Consider the following 21,574-nt stretch of genomic DNA (forward strand, 5'->3'; position numbering starts at 1 on the left):
TGTAGGTCTGCAGTATCCTGACCCAAACCATATTGTCACCTCCTTTACCTTCCTTTACTACCTGTATGAAACAGCAGTGCTTTGATGCATTAAAACCAGATTGCACGTGAAAAATGCAGCAGAAGAAATTGATTTACTTCCAATCAAAGAGTACTGATTCTGGCATTTTATTCTAAGTTTTACTTCCTGAAGGTAGCTTTAGGATGATCTGTAAAAAGGGAAATCACCCTCATTTGAGATGTAAAGTGTGTCTTTTAACTGTGCAGAATAACATTAGGTGTCTGTTCCAAAAAAAATAATTAGTCTAGGCTATTTTATTATTTTGCCTTTGGACAAATATACTGTTTTAGAAGTGGGTATGCCAGTGGGAAGGGTAATGAAGCGGAGGTTTTGAATAACCTTGTCCCTCGCTGCAGCTGACATCTGATCCTGCCTAGCCTAACCCTGATGGGGTTTGTTTGTGACTAGCAAATGATTCTCAATACGCCCATCCGCTCGAGGATAACCGAAAGTTACCTCTCTGTATAAGCCTGACACGAATACAAACCAGATAAAACCAGTAGCAAAGTGCTACTTTTAAGCTTGCCAAGTGGGAGAAAATGGGTGAATAATTTAATTTTGTACTGATAAGCTATGCCAGTGTTGTTTCATACAAGTGTAATTTAATTTTTCATGGTCAAAGCTAAATAAAAAAAAAATGACTGCAGTTTTTATGCAGAAAAAAAAATGTTTGATTTTTTTTTTCGCTGCAAAAAGTAGGCCATTATTAATAAGTTCTAGAAAAAATGAATGAATGAAAAGAAAAAAGTTTGCCAGAGGCCTCAAATAGAATAGTATGTTTGTTCAACGAGAATGCTAGGAGTTGACATGAGTACTTCAATAAAGATGGACCCAAATAAAATTGACCCAGAAGCATCATTGCAGCCTGCAAAATATTTGGTAAGAGCCTGGGAAGCATCTGCTCTAGTGTAAATGTTTGTGAATGAACATGTGGTAACAACTTGAATATTTTGTCTCATCCAGTTATAATATTTTTCTGAGCCAATACTCCAGTGTTTTTGGTCCAGTATGTGTTGACATAGTAATTCAGATATAAATACAGCTAGATGTCCCTGACTGTAGAAAACTTTGTATATCTATTTTTTGTTTGTTTTTACTTTAACAGAGATGCATTGAATCTCTTGAAGATGTCTCCTGCCCCTAAAGCAGCCCCAGCCATGGCTGCCCCAGCCGCCCCAAGTCCTGTCCCCACCCCATTAGCTGCTCCTCCACCACCAGGCAGCAGACCCAACATACCTCCCCTCTCTGTACCAGGGAAACCAGGAGCACCGGTGAGCACTCTTCGCACTTAAACACATGTTTTTGTTTTGTGCTAGTGCTGAGAAACTACAAGTAATGTAATGCTACTCCAAAGGAGGACAGACTGTCTGTTGTATGACTCAGGAGAAACTGAGAATGTTTTTTGTTTTTTTTTTAACTGGCCTGCATATAAAGATATAACGGATGTATTCTGTAAAATGAACCGCATTTATGTTGATTTCTTTTTGGTGGGTGACTGAAAAAAAGTGTTTTAAAGGGTAACACAAACAACAAAGGGAAAGAAGGCAGAGTATTTTGTTTGGTGACTGAGCAGTAAAATAATAATTATTTTGGATTGATCACTGCAATCATATTGTAATGATGCCTTGTAAACCCATGAGGGTTGGGCACATGTTTTTTGTGCATGACACAGACTAAAGAAATCGCTCAAATCATATCATCAGCCAGAAACACTTAACAATCCAACTTTTTCAGCTTTTAACTTGTGCGTTAAAATTTCATAGTCAAAGGCCAATGCCACTGTGACCTCACAAAACATTTTTTGGCCATAACTCAAGAGATGATATGTTTTATAATGCAAAATTTCCCGTAAATATCTAATACAGTAAAATTATGAAGTGATGACATTTTACATCCAAAAGGTCAGCGGTCAACTTCACTGTGACATCATAGTGTTCTGTAAAAACACTTTTCTAACCATCACGCAATATCATAGCTCAGGACTCAATATGAAGATGTGTGTGAAGTATTCACGTTTTAGAATATGTAACTTCTTTTCGGCAACATCCATCGTGTATTTCAAACATTGTTAGCTGTCATGGCCACAAAAGTCCGAACAGACATAGATGTACACTATAACTGCAACTTTACTGTTTCAAGGAGGCATAAAACTGGGAGGCAGAAACTCTGGTTTTGCTCCATATTTAGTTTTGTCTTCATTAGTATGCATCCTGTAAAATGTGACATATAGATGTCAATTACAGGGTCTATAAATAACCAGATGCACACCTTTTTATTTCTATAAAATCATTCAGTCACTTCTAACCAGTCATTAACTCATTGTTACAGGTTTGTCAATAGCATCTTTGCATTTTAACCACATGCATTTTTTGAGTGATTGGTGGCAGCTGAGATATGTCTTTTTCTTGTCCCCTGTTTTTCTTGTTGTCTCTTGCAAATGCCTCTTTCTCCTTGGTCAATTATTGATTTCCCTTTCCCTCCACTTGTCCTCCTCAGGGCACTTTCACAGAGATCCCGGCCACAAACGTCCGCCGTGTGATTGCTCAGAGACTAACGCAATCGAAGACCACCATCCCCCATGCATATGCCTCAGTCGACTGCGACATGGCTGCCGTCATGAACCTACGCAAAAACTTGGCCAATGGTAAAATCACACAACATTGATGAAGTGTCTACACATTAGTACTTTTCTTTACATGTGCATGTTAGTGTCATGTCCCTCAGTGAATGTCTTGACGTCAACATTTGGAAGGAAACTTTTTCCATGAAGATGTGGATTTCAGGGTTTTCACATGACTGCTCATTTGACAGAGAGGACAGTCTTTTGCATTGATTAAGCTCTGGTACATGTTGTCTCAGGGTGGTCATGTACCTCTGGTTAAAACCAATATATGTGTGACCTGGCAAGTTGTGGGTGGATGAGAGTTCACATTTTGTATGGGTTATGAAGAGGGAATAAATGTGGCTGATTCAAACCCAGAAGCCTAGCACCTCCACAAGACTGAATGTTGCAGTATTTGATCTTGTAAAATTCCATATTTGACACTGATCAGATGTTGTCGCACCACACATCATAATGCACAGCTGATGAGACACCAACAGTTCGTCATACACATAGCTCTAATCTACAATTTCTCACTTTGACTAACAGGAAGGATGTATGCCACTGTTATCTTAAAATAACACACACTAGTTCAGAAACAAAAAAGTGACAACATTTGTTAGAAATGGAAGCTGTTTCAATTCATAACAGTGAGTTTTCATCCATATAGATGTTCTTTTGTGCTGCAAGGTCTACCAGAGTAATCATCTCTCTCTAGTTCAAAGTATTTGAAATGGATTCTTTAGAGTGATGTGCCCTATGTTACATAATGACTGTTTGAGATAAAGATCAGCATTAAATGACTGTGGAAACCTATTTAAAGGTTTCTGGAGGAAAGGATATGCATGAGGGCAATGAGAGGTATTCAAAAATAGGTCAGTCCATCCATACAGAATCAGTAAGGTATGTTATGTATGGATTGAGAGCTTAAAAACTGAATAATATGTAGAAGAAGGGCTGAGCTGTGTCTTTACCAAGTTTAGGCAAGCTGCTTTTTTACTTTTTCAGCCTTACAGACTTCCCTAGCAACTGTTATTGAGCTAATGGCAGCTTCTTGTGCAACAGGCATCAGGATGTGCATGTGTTTTAAGGTGAACCAGAGAAAGGGAACATTGTTCATGTGTCACAACAGTTGCTGCTTCATTCAGCTAAGAAAATATTTATCCTTAAACGGCTGCTTTTCATGGAAGCATAACATGTAACGTATGCGTACTTTGGGCCTTTTTCTGTTGATATAGCAAGAGTGCTTTGTCAATTTCCTATTTTTAAACATTTATATCAACAGACTAGCACGTAATTGGCTTTATTTAGCTTAACTTTGCCTAGCTGTCAAACAAACGTTAAAGCTCTCTGGGTGCTGTCTCTGTGATGGAGGAAATAGGACGGCCATTCCAGACCTATTAGCGAGGATGTGTGTGTACTGAGGGATTCTCTCTCCGGTTGTTTTTGTGGACTCTCATTGTTCGGGAGCAGCGCGATTTCACGGTTAGCTCGTTAATCATCCCGCTCACAGCATTCATAACTGTCTGGTACTGCACTAATGGACACTAGTACAAGTTGGCAGTGATGCCAGGCCGAGCTCGCCCGGCCCACTGGTGTCACACACAGGAAGGGGAGTGGAACAACTGCTGGTGACTGAGAGGGACTGATTCTGATCAGTTGGAGTGTAGCTCAACAAGATACAAGAGACAGGAGGTCTCTCTTCCCGCTGAGAGAATGTGTAGAGAAATGTGCTATTTGAGAGAGATTTATGTCGAACGTAACAGATCTTTTACAGAAATCATGCCTGTATTTTTGCTGCTTAAATTGGGCTCATAGACTGTTTATTTTTTTGTCTTTTCAGAACAAATCAAAGTATCAGTTAATGATTTCATTATCAAGGCAGCTGCTGTTACACTTAAAGTAAGTATGGTTCAGAAAGAATCTTCTTTTGTTGTCATTTGTTAATTTAAGGTTTAGCGTGTAGGATTTAGGGGATATATTGGCAAAAATGGAATTAACATAAGTACTGAGTAATAACCTGAAAGCACGAGTAGTATCATTTCTTTTTACGTAACAATAGCTGTTATATCTACATGAGGAGCTGGTTCTTATCTTTAGGAATTGACAAGTTGCACCACCATGTTTCTACTGTAGCCCAGAACATGCAAACCAAACACCTCCTCTGGATGGGGCCATTTCCGTTTTTGCAGCAACAACCATAGTAAGCAGCCCTACACAGTAAGAATGTTGGAAAAATGCTGATTTTTAAATTTATTTTTTTTATGTGAAACTGCTTTGTTCAGTGTCTTTACTGGTTAAAAATCACCGGTGAGAGGAAGAGACCACTGTCGATAATAAGTCTCCCGCTAAAAACTTCCTGATCCTTTGGATCTTAAGTTATCAGAGAAAGTAGGTGAGAACACATTAGCAGTTGCTAGGCTAGCATGTTATATACAGCATGCCAAATGGCATTGTAGAACACTGATTATAATGGGAAACTGCTTCATTCAGTGGTTCAGTTGGTTTAAGTCACCTGGACAGTTTGTTTTGTGAGATGAAGAGCTCCCCAGGAAAAAAAACAAAACTCTGAACTGAACAATGAACACTGAGGGATTTGTAACCAGATGAAGTTTCAGCTGGCTGCAATCTGCAATCCTCACTACTAGATTTCGCTGAATCCCCCTAAATCCTACACACAGTTGCTTTAACGTTTTCATCTTTATTTGTTCAATTCTGTAACCTATTTATAATACACAGGTTTATTTAACTTGTATGCTTGTAAGTATCTCCTATGTCTTTCATTGCTTCATGAAGCCTAAACCCACACAAGAATGTGTAGTTCATACTGTAAATAATTTGCAAGGCTGCATCATTTGGTCTCTATATTTGACTATTTTACTTCTGCAACAAGGTCTCTCTGTTGGCCTTGTTGCTGGTTTATTCAGATTGTGAATCAACTGATAGCCTTGCTAATAAAAGACAAAACTAGATGTTTACTCAGACACTGTTCATTTTGTTCTCTTTTCTGACAGTTGATGGAAATTCTGGGGAAACTCCACCATTTCCCCAAGCAATTTTAGCAAATACAAAATAAATGTTGGGAATAAAGATGCTGTTGTTAATGTAATTGGGGAAAAACGGATGCGGTCCTCTGGTAATTAAATAACTCCAACAAGGAATGTCTCAACAGTATCTGATAAGAACAGCCTTCCATCTGCTTATTCCTGTATTGCTATCATTTATCATGGAATATAGTATATACCTTAGTGAATAAATGTCTTGGCCTAAGGCCTAACACATGCCATGTCATGGGAGCTGGACATTGTACCATGCACACTGTAGGAATATATGTATAAAATGCTGCTATGTGAGGATAAAGCAGCAGCTGCAAAACCTGGCTGTTTGGTGCGTGTGTCACAGTAAATGCGAGGAATTTGGGACATAAATGTGTACATTTCCCAGTGAATCCCACATGTTAGAAATACCATTGCTTCTACACTAACCTGAGCTAAGCGATTGACTTGTGTAACACTGTAACATCATTATAGGAGCAGTAAATCTGTATCCAGATTTGCTGGCCTGATAGCAAAAGTAGACATCCACCACCAAATTGATTGGTGATTTTTCCACATTTACTGCAATATAACATACTGCCATCATAATTGATCATGAATGCTACCAGTCACCTTAAAAAATATATCACAGATATTTGGTCATGTTAGACTTTGATTTGTGTAACCAAAGCAGGAAGACTATGTATCTGTATTTGTCTTGTTTATTTTCACTCTTAAGATCTGTCAAAACCTTGACTGACCTCTGAATTTCTAACCCAGGAAATGCCAGAAGTGAATGTGACCTGGTCTGGTGATGGACCCCGTGCACTGGATTCGGTCCACATTTCAATCGCTGTGGCTACTGACAAAGGCCTCATTACCCCCATCATCAAGGATGCTGCAAACAAAGGAGTCCAGGAGATCTCAGCTAATGCTAAGGTAAAAAAAGGACTTTTATACACCACGGTGCGGTATGATATGTTGTGAGATTAGTATTGTCTTCTTTAGGCCTGCTCCCTTACCAAGGGATTTTTTCTCATACCTGCGTTGCTGTTGGTAGATTTTAACTTCAAACTGTGGGGGTGTTCAATGTATCACTTCAGGTGAAGACATGGAGTTTTGCTGGTGATTTGTTGGTGGGAATAGATAAGGGATTTGGGAATTGACTGCAGCCCAACTGTATGGGAAAACAAACTCTGTAGGCATCTGGCTTGAACTTTATTGCATAGAGAGTTGTCTTTTTTTCCCTGTTATCCATCACATCACGTAGAGTGCACATTTTCAATTTGCTCCTCAAAAACTGAGTTGGAGCCAATAATTTGACAAAAATCATGAAAAATCAGGGGAGATGGAAAAGTTGGTGTATTTATTAAATCTGAATTTGACTTAGTGCAATGGGAGCTTATGATGTAACGTTACCATCATTACATAGGCGACTGAAAGCTCACTTTGCCATCTCTGCATGTCTTTTCACACGCCAAAATAAACAAAGGGCTGTTACCCGAACTCTTCAAAGAGCACAAAGCAGTAATCGTAGTTGTTCAAAACTTTGATTTTAAAGTGTGCTCTCAGTTATCGTTCATCTGTTGCTTTCCTTTGTTTTAAGTTTGACTGACACTCTTTTGCACCCTCCTATTCTGTAATGATATAATGGCACCTTCCTGGAGTAATTTCCAGTCAGGTGCCATTATATCAGAGTGCCATCTCGTGCTCTTCTTGATGAACCAGTACCCAGTTTTTGCATACCAGTAGTGGATGGAAAAGGGCATAAATTAGCATTTTCTTCCAAACATTTGGTTAAAATTTGTGCTACATTTGGATGGAAACCTGACTTTTGCTGGACTCCGTGGATAGATCTGTAGATAACTGATTAGATTTGGGATAGTTAGTTTTTTGGGTTTGGGTTGCTTCAGGGCTCAGCTGTCACTGGCCACAGATGGAGCACAAAGCAACAGTGGTCAGCTCTCTCTCCTGCTTACAGTCAGCAGCTGGGGACCAGCATTTATTCACAAACAGATGAAATGTGTCTCAAAATCTGATATGCATGTACAGACACACACTTGACGATTAATCTCACTTTTTTTCTCATTTAAGACGCGCACAGATCAGATACTGAATATATATGAATTTCTCAAGAAGAGGGTAATAAGTGTAATGTCTCACTACAAGTGACTGGCTGTAATATTCTTAAATGTTTAGGGCCACTGTTTATGTCTATTATGTGTTAGTGAAGATATTTTATTTGATTCAACAGCTGTTTGCAAAAAAATAAGAAACCCTCGTGGCTGTCTCCATTAAACACAAAATGTGTTGTCAAACTGGAAGACTGCCTCTCTACCAGTTTTAGCCTATATTCTACAATTCTACAATTTCATTTAGCAGACGCTTTTATCCAAAGCGACGTACAACACAAGCAAGAATTTAGACTTAAGGAAAAAACCCTTTGTAAGTGCAAAAACTGCTTCAGGTGTGATTGGTCACAGGTATTGCCGTCTAGTGGCAGAAGAAGTGCCGCACAGCCCCCCCCCCAAACCCTTTTTTTTTTTTTGGAAACCAAAGTAATATCCAGTAGCGATCTCAGCATCTGAGATTCAACAAACTCAGTATCACTACTTACGATGACAATCAACATACAACATCACACACATATAGTATCACACACTATATAGTTTTGACAGCACATTTCAGCTGTTGTTTCAGTGGGCTGGCTGAAGTAGTTTTAGTAAGATAGTATTTTTAGCAAAGTCGCAGTTAAAGCTTGGTGGGGTTGACAATGGTGGGGTAATTTTGGGAAATCACACATTGTCATTGTGAGAGTTGTTTAGGGAAGGAGTGACTGGGTGTGTTAGGTTTTAGATGTACTTTTTCTTTTCAGATTTCAGCACTGATGACTATGCTGCAATGGTGTACATCCATAATAAACAGATTTTGCAACAGATATGATTGCTTCAGCCCATGAGGTGTTTGTTTGGACAGACATCTTAGCACACTTATGTCAATACTGAGCTAGTAAAACTACCTGTTAATATGATGCTTAAGTGCAGAGGGATATAATGTGTTGCCTCAACATGTGGTTTTATAGATTAGTGTCTATTACAGTTGAACAAACCTTGCCTGTTTTAAACCCTTTGTTTTCGTCAACCCAGAGTGCAATATTTTTCCGTTTTAGTAATATCTTTTTTAGTGCTAAGGTGTTTTGCATTAGGTAGATGATTGTAGTGCTATCCAGTTTAATGCACATTTCAATTTGGTACTATAGATAGTGTCCAATATTATGCATTTGGATGGTGATTGGTGTATTTTTTATCAATAGTGTTATTGAGAGCCAGGGTATACGTTGTTTATTCTCCAGGAGATTAAAAAAAAAGTATTATATTGGATAATAATAATAATTGCTAAATACATTTTTTAATGTTTATATATACATATATTATTTTTATATATTCTAGGTGTAATTTTTGCTTCCTGAATCATCAGGTCAAGTCACCAACTTATTTGCATTAAGCTAAAAAAAAGCTGTCTAGGAAGTTGGACAGCAGGTGAAATTTGGTGGTTTTGTGAATTAGATTTCTTCTGGTCTTAATCATGGCTGCCATACTTTTGAAATGCAGTTTTAATAATAGGGCTGTGTATTGGCAGTAATCTGAAAATACAGTGCATACCACTATACAGGGATTGCAATGCAGTATAATAATAACAATAACAATAATAATAATAATAACAATAATAGTATTTATAAAGCACTATTCTAGTACTCAGAGACACTATACAGAAGTTAAAAAGCAGCATAAACATAAAGGCATTTCACACAGAAAAAACAACAATAATAACAACATACAAAAACACACTGCAGTCACACATTTAAAGCTTGCTTAAAACGGTAAGTCTTTAATTAAGATTTAAATTTGGTTGGGTCAGGTCAGTGCAGTTCTGAATAAGTGTGGGGAGTGAGTTCCAGAGTAAGGGATCATCTATGGGGAAGGCTTATATATATATATATATATAATACATTGCGGTACTGTAGTTAAGGGGATACGTTTTGATTAAAAAAAAATGTAATATTATGAGCAATTGGTGTTGCCATTATGACTGCCTGTTTCATAGGACCTGGCTTTTTGTTTTTATGTAAGTGATATGTTGTTACGTTGGAGTGGAATAATCAGGTGGCTAAAGATAGATTACAGCACTGCTGTCTATTAGCTGGGGTGTGAACACAACATAAAATGAAGCACTGTCACGAATCTTTGCCTGTTAACTCCATCGACACAGTATCACAAAACATAGCATTGCGATACTCAAGTGCTTCGATATGTTCTTACACTTCTAGTTAGTAACTTTAGTTTGCCCCAGTGGTGAGCCCCAGAGGAAAAGATGCATTATCCATGTGTTGTCTTTATTAAACATTTTTTTATGACTTTAAGTCAGATAATGTTATGTCTGTTGGCGCTTAGCAATAAAATCACTGCAGGAGAATTAGTGCACATACACATGCAAACAGCTGCTATAAAGCACAGATGCTGACACTGCGTACATTTCAGTCCACTTCGGCCTTTAAAATGAGCTTCGCCACCCACTGCTATTCAGTTTAGTTATGCTGCTGGCTTCAGTTAAATCTACATTTATCAGTCCTTATTGGTCTCAAATTAAAATCAACATGTGGTTTGAATGAAGCATAGAGAGGTCACTGCTGGCTGTTGATGTGATGGAGTGGCACATCAGACTGTGTTTGCCCTAAGAGCTCTTATCTCAAATGCGCCTACCGTATCCCACAGTGTCTCACAACCACCGTGAGTCATTCTCAACTTTCTGTGTTAGTGGTGTCCCCGCATTAACCTTTAAGTACATTTCCATTTGAATAAAGTTCATGTTGAATAAAGACATGGTGGCCACCTAGCAGTCTCAAGTGAGAGAAAGAACATGGAAAAAAGAGAAGTTCAACAATAGCTTTTCAACAGTAGCCCTGTTATTTTAGCAATGTCTGTAATATAATGAAGCCTGTATTTTAAACAGATTTAAAAGCTCATACTTGATCTCTGGTACAACTGTATATGTTTAGAGAATCACACAAATACTTCTTAGTGAGAAGTAGATCAAGTACATTCCCAGTGTGTTCGTGTTCCTTGTCAGATGTCTCATCTTCCTACTGGGTGTTGTCAGTTCCCTTTCTTGATTTTAGCAATACACGGTCTAATAGTTCTCATGTAAATCAGTGCTTGCTATTGGGCTTTTAATCATTTTTTTGATCATGATATTGGAAAGTTGACCCCTTTCACTGAAAGGTCTGAATGGTATAATACTGTGACTGAAACAGTTTTTCAGTAAACATGTTTACTGAACATTTTGGAGTATTTCATCAGAACATATGTATTTAAAGGGAATATACTAAACCTTCCTCAACTGCACAGTTTTAATTTGTGTAAATTGGCTTGATATTAGGGATGCACAGTATTATCCGCACGGTATCAGCAGATATTGAAATATTAATATCAACCAACATGTTAATTTCTGCTAATATCACAAACCATTTTTTTCATTGACAAAGTGAACAGGTACAAAACATCCATCCTAAGTTCAAGTACATTTATTATTTTGCACAATGAATTAATAGTACATACATGGTAAAGCATTGTATTTTATGTCTCCATCTGCTGAGGGGCTATTACAATAAGAGTATGCATTACATTTAACGTAATGGACAGGCAAGAGAACAGGTCAGTAAACACTCGAGAGCAGCATGGTTTGAGGCCTGTGAAAACTCTACGGTGCTTGCTTCTCTTTATGTATCTTTTACTTATTCAGTCTCTCTTTCAAATTCAGTGCAGACTAGTTTGGAGTAATGCTTAAGCGCTGCTTGGGCAGAGTTGAATGGTATATTCTGTGTCAGTGTGTCATTGCATCACGCCATTAATGCCAATCGGAGCCAATAAAATACCTGTGATTACTGCAGAGTCATTTGACTTGGGTGTGAATGTTGATTATTACCTTTCCCATTACATAAACAGCCAGATGTTAGCAGCTGTTGGGTTTTGTGCAGTGGGAAATGGGCTGTAGTTGGCATTGTCGGTTAGTCTGTTGCTCGGCTGGCCCACCGCTTTGGTCCAGATTAAAATCTCAACTATCTGGTTGTAACATTGTGCAGATATGCATGGTCCCCAGGTGATGGACTCTAATGTATTTGGTGATCCCCTGACATTTCCTGTAGGGCCACCAGCTGGTCAAAGTTTACATTTATCATATGAAATATCTCAACATGGACTCGATGGACATGCACACAATATTGTAAAGATATTCATGATATCCAGAGGATGAATCTTTTTGACTCCGATGATCTGACTTTCCCTTTACCATCTAACCAAATACTTTGTATGCTTCTTGCTTATTCATATGGACAAATAGGGGCTCTGCTGATTTCTTGTGTGTATTTATAATGATTTGGATACAAGCTTTTTCTTCTACATGTCACATAGGTTTGCTTTCTCTATCACTGTATTATTCCCGCATGTCATGCTCGAATTTTTTCTTCTCTGACACAAAGCTCACAAGTTTGATTGACATTTAACGTTTCCATAGGCACTGGCCCAGAAGGCTCGAGATGGGAAACTTCTACCTGAAGAGTACCAGGGAGGCTCATTCAGGTAAACCCAACCGATATGTCATCTCTCAGGGACAGAAAAGGCATACAGAAAGACACATGATAAAACTTAATGTTATTTTCCTCCTCAGTCTTCAATATGACTCTGTCTTTCTCAATTCAATAAACTGACTTCTTACATATATTTGAGAACAGTGGCCCTATCATCTCTGTAACACCTAATTCCATTTCACAATTTCCTTTTGTAGCTCAGCGGCAAGATAGCCATCATAAATTTCCGCTATTATGACTTAAATCCTGTTTCACAGATACTCAATATATTATGCATATTCTACATTTCATGTGGGACTGAACTTAATGTGGTCTTGGGCGACAAGTACCATCAGTTACTGTGCCATCAATTGCAGAAAAGTGGAAGGGAGGCTTTTCAACTCATTAGAATTAATGGTGTCATTTAGGCATAAATGGGGTTTCTGTGTCAGGCAGGAGAGATGAATTCCTGTGGAGATGCAGCTCTTTTTGTCCTCCTGGGGATATATGTGTATGTCCTTCCTCTATTCGTTTTTTCATCACCCTAAGCTCCAATACTCATTAAGGCAAACAGCAGACTGCCCTCAGGTCACTCTTACTCACCATACACAACATTAAGGGGGAGACTTTCTGGCTGGTATTAATCTTACTGCTCAATGTTATATTCTTCAAAATGAGATGTTCACAGTCTGTTGTATTTATAGACTTGATTCACTCCCATTTTTTTATTCACTCACTCTAAGAGATAATGTTCTTTTTTGCGTCAAGAAGCTGGTTTTAGCGCCTCTATAATGCTCATTTAGTTGATTTTCATGCATTTGCTCCCCTGCTGAGCTTGACTAATGATGTAATATGTGTACTGTCTCTTCCCATCCCTTCCTCCCTCTGTTCTCCTTTTGTCTCGCTGGCAGTATATCCAACCTGGGGATGTTCGGTATCAGCGGCTTCAGCGCCGTGATAAACCCTCCTCAGGCGTGTATCCTTGCCGTCGGGACCTCCAGGGCCGAGCTGCGACTGTGCGAGGATGACCAGACCCTGCGCACCCAGCAGCTGATGACAGTTACGCTGTCAAGTGACGGCCGACTTGTGGATGATGAATTAGCCTCACGATTTTTAGATAAATTCCGCGCCAACCTAGAACAACCACAGCGCATGGCCCTAGCCTGAAAAAACAAAAGCAGGATAGCTGTATGAAAGTGATTAGAAGGAAAAAGCAAGAAACACCTGCATGACAAAGCCTGTCGTGGGCTTTCACAAGCAGAGAGCTCTTAAAAAGCTGATTCCTGGTCGCGCTTGGATTATGGTTTACACATACTATAAACTTGTGTGTGGCTCACTTCTGACAGATAATCCCCAGGCTTTGTGATGGAGGAGTTTAACTGGGCTTCTGCTAGAGTAGTAGAGGAGTCTAGCAGTGGTGCCAAATATTACCAAGAGAGAATAGCACGTGAATCCTACATACTGTAATAGGGGTGGTTTTTCTGTGCTACACCTCCGTTGTGTATATATAGTTCTGTTTTTCAGTCCCAGTGCATCTTCTCTATGTCACTATAAAACACATGCATGGGATGCTGTAAAAAACAAAAATATTTATCACTGAACATCAGTGGCAATGCAGTTTCCGATCAGGGTAAACCCACATGAACCACTTCCTGTTACAAAATTCACAGAATTGAGCAAGGTAATTAATTATCTGTATTAATTAATCTAACTTATTTAAAACAGATGATGCAACATCCCTGAAAACCAATCTTCCAAGTCCATGTGTATACAAAATACATACACTAATCATTTAGGTTTTGGTGTCCTCAGATGCCAATAAAACACACTGTTCAACTTTGAAATGTGTGTGTGCCTCATTAAAACATGTTTCTCCCCACCCTCATGCACATGGCTACCAGGGAAACAACAGATGTGTGACTGTTTCTGTTTAATTAGAATCTAAAGAGATTACATGATAATTAATTTATAGAAGCCAATTAGGATAATTTCCTAGGCTTAGTATACAGGTCAGTCTATGCCGGCAGATGTTTATCTTTGCTGTATGTGTGGGCAGAACAGCTGTTTACATATGTATCAGCACTAGTTGGCCAGAGCTCATCCTAGATGTGTGTTGGCAGGGTTTGACATTGTTTCTTTTCGAGATGAAGGAAGAAGTTGCTGATTAGTCAAGTTGTGCTCTCACACTTTCTAATGTCCCCAGCTTGTATTTCCATTTTACACACCACACACTGCTTCAAGGGCAGCGCTGACAATGAGATTGGTGCAATTAATGCAGTTTGACAAGGAAAATACATTACTTTTAATTAATTTGCTCTTATTTATGGGCTGCTTATTTCCAAGATGGGTTTTCTACTTTTTCAATTCAGAGTATAAATGACCTTAGGTGAGTTGTGTTTTATGCTGGTAGCAATGAAAGAAAAGAGGTACAGGAGCTGCACTAATATTGAATGCTATTACAGTCAGGTTCGTAGTGAAATTCTCTGGCTGATGGTAATTCTTAGAACTGCCTTATCTCCCTGCTATTCTGATTTGGCTATAACTCGTCATAGACTCTTTTCAGTGAATGTGGAGCAAGGACATTTTGTTCTTTGGTTGCTGAGGAATGAGATGTGTTCATTCTGTGTTGAGGAGGAACACATACAGGCAGGGTACATAGGGATGGGGGGAGGTTAACAGGCCATTGGCACAGCCCAGCTGTTTTCTACAGTATGCCCACTGTTCAGCTAGCCATTTCCAGACACTCACATACACCTTCCTTGGTGCTGGTTACCACGGTGATGGAAGGTACACTCAAATAAAAAGTGAGGGGAGAGGACAAAAATGTTGCCCTTTAACATTTCAGCTTGAGTCATAATCACCATACCACAATTTGGAGAAGCGTCTCCAGAGTCTCGTCTTTCTAATTACTTGTGATTTGACAAGCATGAAATGTCACTATAAACATGCACACCTGAAATTAAAAAAAAGAGGAAATGTCTAAAATATTTGTACATCTTTCAGTTTCAGGAATTGGACCATATTCCATTGTCTGAGATGGTCTCGCTGAGGGGAAGCTTTCTTCCATTTATCTCCTCCTTATTGAATATAAATGTGTTATTATAATACAACTGCTGCATTGAGTAAGTATTTATCTATGTGCAAACCTCCACCAGCTGCTGGTGAGAGATATAGTAGCTTCTTGGATTAGACTGAGATCAAATCAAAAACAGACTTTGAAACAACTGCTCAGGAAGACAAAGCCACAGGAAGTAAACACAAATGCAAGCATTTGCATTCTGTAGGTATTTTGAGTTTTTAAACATCTTTACAGGTGGCAGATTTGTTACCCAAGCAACACACTGACAGCGCGAGAGCTGGTGATAAACGTGTAATTTTTCTTAAAATGTCTATCAGTCAGTCATTTATTTGTCACAGAATTATGCAAGGTACGACTCCAGTGAAATGGGATCCCTTCAGCTCCTTAATTTGTGCACTGTAATTGTGTCTTTTTTGTGTCCTCCTACGTTGTTAGCTGCTGCTGCTGCTGCTGCTGCTGCTGCTGCTGCTGCTGCTGCTGCTGCTTTATAACAGTCTATGTTTCTTGATAGTTCTGGTAAACTATGATTTCTGGTTTTGGACTTTTTTAACTGTCCACACAGCCCAACCTCAACCACCACGTGGTTGCTCCACCCGAACACAGGCAGTGACTCCACTCTGCAGCCGCCCCCCACAAGGTGTATGTGATCCACAGCAGGAACAGGACAGCACCTAACATTCCCGCTGTCACACTGGTCCTTGTTCATCGTATAGCACATGTACCCTCTCCTTCTCTTGCCAGAGTCCTCTGTACCACCGGATGGGCATGCACAAAAAGAGTCAATTTTGAATGGTTGAATGGCACTGTCCAGCATTTAGTCAAGTTTTGGTGAATGCAAGGATATTACAGTTCCTGATTTCATTGGAAACTGCTGCAGCATGGATGTTGTCCAGTCTATTATCGATGCCTGTGCAATACTAGCTGGATGTTAGTTCGGCTGGTGTTCATTCATTCCCAACTTTGATTATTGTTTGCTGATGTTTACATTTCAAAATCTTGACCTGGCTAGCTAGCAGCTATTTAGCTAGAAGTCAGCAGAAGGAGAGTTTTTTTTTCACGTGGATGAATGACTGAGCCACACGCCACCACCATCCAAAGCCAGCAACAAAGAGCACCTCCAAGACTTGCAAAATAGACATAAGAGCTTAATTTTGCAGAAAATTTATGAAGCACGACTTTTCTACAATAAGGAAGAACTTATCAACTTTGGGAAAAGTTGTGTGGGATTTGGACTGAATGCAGCAGACCACGAGAGGATTTCCACCAACAGCATATGCCGAGTGGCCAATCAGACCAGAGGGAGAAAAAAAAACAAAAGTGCTGGACGAAGAGAGAGGGAGGAGAGCTGGCATCAGGGCAAGGCTGACCCAACTTGGATCGAGAGCTGTTCCTCTACCATGCCTTCTTCTGGCTAATGTGAGGTTGCAGTAGAATAAAGTGGATGAGATGCGACTGAGGCTCATTCAGCAACGGGAATCAGAGACTGCTCTGCGTACATCTTCACGGAAACACAGTCAACCCCAAACATCCTGGATCAAGCTGTTGCACTGGATGGGTGGACCGTGTTCAGAGTAGACAGGACACAAGACTGAGATGCAAATTCAAAAAATGCATGGCAGGAATCTTAGCAGCAACATGCCCAAGCAACCGGATGAAATTTTCATCGTAGCTGGTGATTTTACTCAACTCATCCTTCAACTCCAAAGATGAAGCAAGATCAAGGGCAGATTTTAACTTTAATTTTTTAAACTCTGTTTAAAAAAGAATGAATGAATCTACCATGTAGCTTGTAGATTTAGCACAAATTTAACAGAGCTGACAGAGAGGCAACTGGAAGCATCTCTATTACGTATGTTGATTAGTTGTCTTATGGTCTTGGCTGATTGAAATACGATTTTTGTATTGGCCCTCTTGTGTCATTGGTATGCAATATCCTTCAGGCCTAATATTTATGATGAAATAGGCATTTTTTTCTGGTGATGCAATATTTTCTGTTCTTATATGGTTGGTACTGTTTGTCAGGAAAGTGAAATCATGTTCCTTTATTTGACCTCCCTGCATATCACATTTTGCTAGAAGCTTGACAACTGCTGGGGCTGCTAAGCAGTGCAGTTGAACAATGCCCTTCCAAATATCAGCACTGTGAATGCAGCAAAACAGATTCTGACATTTCTTTGGCTTTCCTGTCACAGTCTGACATTTACTTCTGCGACTGCTGCCCGCCAATCTCCGCTCAGCAATCTTGTTATGTGTAACAGCTGGGTAAGAGAGCCACCAGACAGAAGGAATCAGATTTGCTCCCGCCGAGGTTTTGATGAACTGTGCACAGGGTCTTGAAGATAGTGTGGGGGCTCGCGCTGCCGTGTAGGTCAGACTCATGGACACACAGCATGGTTGCAGAGAGATGGAGGCAGTTGCTATGGAGACCAAAGTGGGCGAGTGTGCACTTGTTTTGTGCTGATATTTGGATGTCCTTCAGATGCATCGTCTGACAAAACGTGTGGGTCCAAATTTGCAGAAGTGGTCAGAATTCCATTTTTGAAGGGTTTCGATACATCCAATGAGGGGCTGGATGCACCTCTTGATTGTAAAAAAAAATAAATAAAAATTACATGGGGTGGGGATGTGTTACGGTACCCCAGTCTGCACCCCACCCTTTAAGCCTCTATCCATCAGCTCCCAGTTCTGGGCACTATCAAAGCTTGGAACCATTTATGTATTAACAGCCCTGAAGTGTTCAAACAAAATCATGTGAATTTCTCTGTCTTCTCAAAGAGGGTAGTGTTGTGGAGGATAAAGTAACGGTAAATTATGAATAATTTCAACATTTATAAAAGGAATTTGATGATCGTATCATCCTATAATGTCCCATTTTACTTTGTTTTGCCTCACAGGGGTTTGCCTCTTTTTTTGGCATCACGCACACACCCACAGAGACACATATTTCCCTGTGTGAACGGCTTTGTGAGTGATCACCAGGGTTGGTGAGAGGCTTGCTCTCATCCACATTATCTCACGCTCAAGTTTGTTCAACCATTGTTGACAGGATTTCCTCTGGTCTCCCCATTTTCCCTTACTACCAGCACTTCTCTATTCAGTCGTCTTTTAACTGGGATGCAGACAAGCCTGCTGTAAAATTACCACCTCATACTTCCACTTCCTTCTTCTGTCTGAGTTCTACTGCAGTTAGACCATTATGTCATTTCTTAGAAATGCCTCTTTTAGCACTCATCCTGTTGGGTAGAAGGAAGCACATGAATTAATCAGAATCTGAGTGAGATCTGCAAACAATTCACCTGTGAGATTGCTGTGGTTAATCATTGTGATGCTGACTGAGAGTCCGACCCCGATGTGGGGTGACACAAGACATTCCATATGGCTATACAGCACTCTGTGACACTCACTGTCCAAACACGCCCGCTCTGCCGTCCCAGCACCCAAACACAAGCGAGGCCCTTGCTTTGTTGTTGTTGCACAAAGCCCGGCCTTTTGAAGCAGTCCAGTCATGCTCCTGTGACGCCGGGATAACTCATTCAGCCTGAGACACTGCAGGGTGAGGCAGAGCTCATCCATCGGCCAAAGATACACAACAAGGACACACTCCTCATGACCTCCCTCACCTCCCCATAGACCCCCAGGACATAGTCCGGCTTCTGATTGGCTCTCTGTAGTTCCAGTTAAGAGGAACAGGGAGTTGTCAGAAACATCTATCTAATAAATACTAAGAGATCACATGTTCTTCTTGAGGTGGATCACTTTAAAATGTGTAGAAACTTAATGCTGTCTTCAGCAACAGCTAATATTTTACACAAATATAACTGCAGAACATGTAGTTCTCATTATTACACTACATCTGTGCAAACGCTCATATTCACTGTATCTTTAGAGAGTGAATGATGGATTTGGTCTTGTTGCTTTGTGTGTATAAGGACATCTTGCAATCGCTTCTAGTCGCAAAACCAGTGACTGCGCTGGTTGAAGGGAAAAAGACACGCTACTTCACAGGAATGCTGAGGAGCTGCCATTAGTCGGCCGTTACCACAAGGATCCCCAACCACAAGGGCGTCTGTTGAGAGCATATGTGTGTGTCCTCGCTGAATAGCTATCATGGAAATTTTTTTTTCCTTGCTTGATGCGTATTGGTTGACTCAGCAGTCTGCTGTTTAATTTAGGCTGTAGTCATGCCCAGTGTACAGCTGTTCACCTCCTGTGCTTTTCTTTTTTTGTGTTGCTGTAACGTCACACAGCACAGATAGCCAGATAATAACACAGAAATTGTGGTTAACTGTTTGGTTACAGGCTTTTGTCTCTCTCGCCTTTTTTTTATTTACATTGTCCACTTGGCACTTAAATAGGACAAACTCTCCCCATCACTAGGTCACGATCATGTTCATTCAAGCTCTTAAACGTGATGAGTTCAACTTAGGTGAACAAGTTTATTTAACCACTATCGACTGACAGTGATTGAGAGTTTTGTGCATTCCGTCGAGCTCAAGTGTTGAACATTATACTCTTAGGTCTACATGGCACAATGTGTACGTTCAGCAGTTTGAAAAGAGATTTATCAATCACAGCAAATGTTACACATTCACCTGACTATTCATTAAAGGAGTGGTCTTTGCAGTTTGTCTCAGAGTTTCTCCAGAGAGAGAAACTAGGACAGACATTGTTATGAAACGCAAACCAAATGAAGGAAGGCTGGATAATCGTTTGTCTTTGGCGTCTCTCTGTCAATCTGCCTCTTCCTCTTTTTCTAACGTTTTTCATTCAGTCTGTCTGGATATTACTGACACTTAATTTGTTTTATTCTCAGCTTTATTTATTAAATTGGACTATAAACCACCTTAAATATTTACATAATTCCTCATATAGCAGTATGCATATTTGTCAAACCGGCAAGGGAAACTTTATTTTTGTAGCATATCTACATGGGAAAAATTCAATGTGATTTACATGAAAAAAAACAACCATGAACCAAATACCTTGTTACACCCTTGCTGTTATTGCCTGTGATGAACTATAAACACATTTCACTATGGCAACAGCTAAAACAGGAACTGACTTGTGTCTGCAGGATAGGAAGTGTGAATCTTTGATACTGCGTTCTCTTTTTGACGTTTCTTTTCTCAGTGAAATCAAGGGTGTGTGTGTGAATTCAGTCATCAGAAAAGATAAATGTGTTTTAATCAGTGTATGAAATCACGAGTGTGAAATTACTAATGTAAGTATTTTTCTCCAAACTAAATCTAAACATTCTCCCTTTAATTCTTCATCTTTGTGTTTACCCAAATACCATGAATCAATTTTTCATGGCTACATGCAAAAGCACTTCACATAATTGCGCTTATCAAAGGTTTGTTCCCAAACAGGAGTCCAGTGAAGGCTAAAGGAAGTTGAAGGACTAGTCCTGACCTACTGGGAGCACATTGTTCTCAATGTCCTCAGGTATTGTTCTGCAGTGAGTTCCACTTGTTCCTTTTCCTGTATGTTTATTTCATCATTAGCTGAGTGACGGGGATTGTGTTTGGGGCTTTGATTGCATTCAGGTGTATTTTAGTATTTTTAGCTCTGCCTGTGATGTGGCTTTAGCAGTTGGTCAGTCAGTTGGTTCACCACTGTGGTAAAGACTGACAAATCTCAACAACTGATGATTTGCTATTAAATTTTGTGTACGTACATAGGCTACTATGGTTCCAATATATGTATCTCAGATCTCAGAAAATTGGCTTGATTTCTTTTGAAATCATGACAGACATGGAAAGCTAGCTTGCTAATGCATACCCCAAAATCTGATGTTGTTGATGCATCTTCTATTTTCATACATTCCGACTCAATGCCAGCAAGGCCGCATCTCTCATGTGGGGCAGGTTGTGTTTTTCATTGCCAATATCATATAGTATTGGCTGGATAGACACAGTAACAATCAATGTCTCCTCCATTTATTCTTCTTTGATATACTTTTTTCTAAAGTGGTCAAATACAAATATGCTTTGCCAGTGCTTCCAGTATACAATCCTGATGCCAAAAGCCCCCTTTCATGTCTGCGTGATACGCCCCTGGACGGTATTAAATGAGAACATGGCCGTTAGGTTCAATGAACCTATGTTGATCTCTGTCTCTCATCTAGTGGTTGAAAACTGTGCTCAGTATTCAGTATATTATAAGACTTCACATGT

At 39.7% G+C, this 21,574-nt stretch overlaps 1 protein-coding gene across 1 annotated transcript in view; it reads left to right on the forward strand.

The window, feature by feature from the left end:
• Positions 1 to 14,163, forward strand: part of pdhx (pyruvate dehydrogenase complex component X) — a 37,998-nt gene extending 23,835 nt beyond the window's left edge. The window contains exons 6-11 of the mRNA XM_042496914.2: positions 1,166 to 1,331; positions 2,557 to 2,704; positions 4,506 to 4,564; positions 6,478 to 6,636; positions 12,268 to 12,332; positions 13,231 to 14,163. Of these exons, the coding sequence (XP_042352848.1) occupies positions 1,166 to 1,331; positions 2,557 to 2,704; positions 4,506 to 4,564; positions 6,478 to 6,636; positions 12,268 to 12,332; positions 13,231 to 13,486 (853 nt within the window). The 3' untranslated portion in view covers positions 13,487 to 14,163. The remainder of the gene's footprint in view (positions 1 to 1,165; positions 1,332 to 2,556; positions 2,705 to 4,505; positions 4,565 to 6,477; positions 6,637 to 12,267; positions 12,333 to 13,230) is intronic.
• The last annotated feature ends 7,411 nt before the right edge of the window (positions 14,164 to 21,574 follow it).

This window comes from Plectropomus leopardus, chromosome 7, assembly GCF_026936395.1.
Source record: "Plectropomus leopardus strain MGB_pleo_1.0 chromosome 7, ASM2693639v1, whole genome shotgun sequence".
NCBI classification, from domain to species: domain Eukaryota; kingdom Metazoa; phylum Chordata; class Actinopteri; order Perciformes; family Serranidae; genus Plectropomus; species Plectropomus leopardus.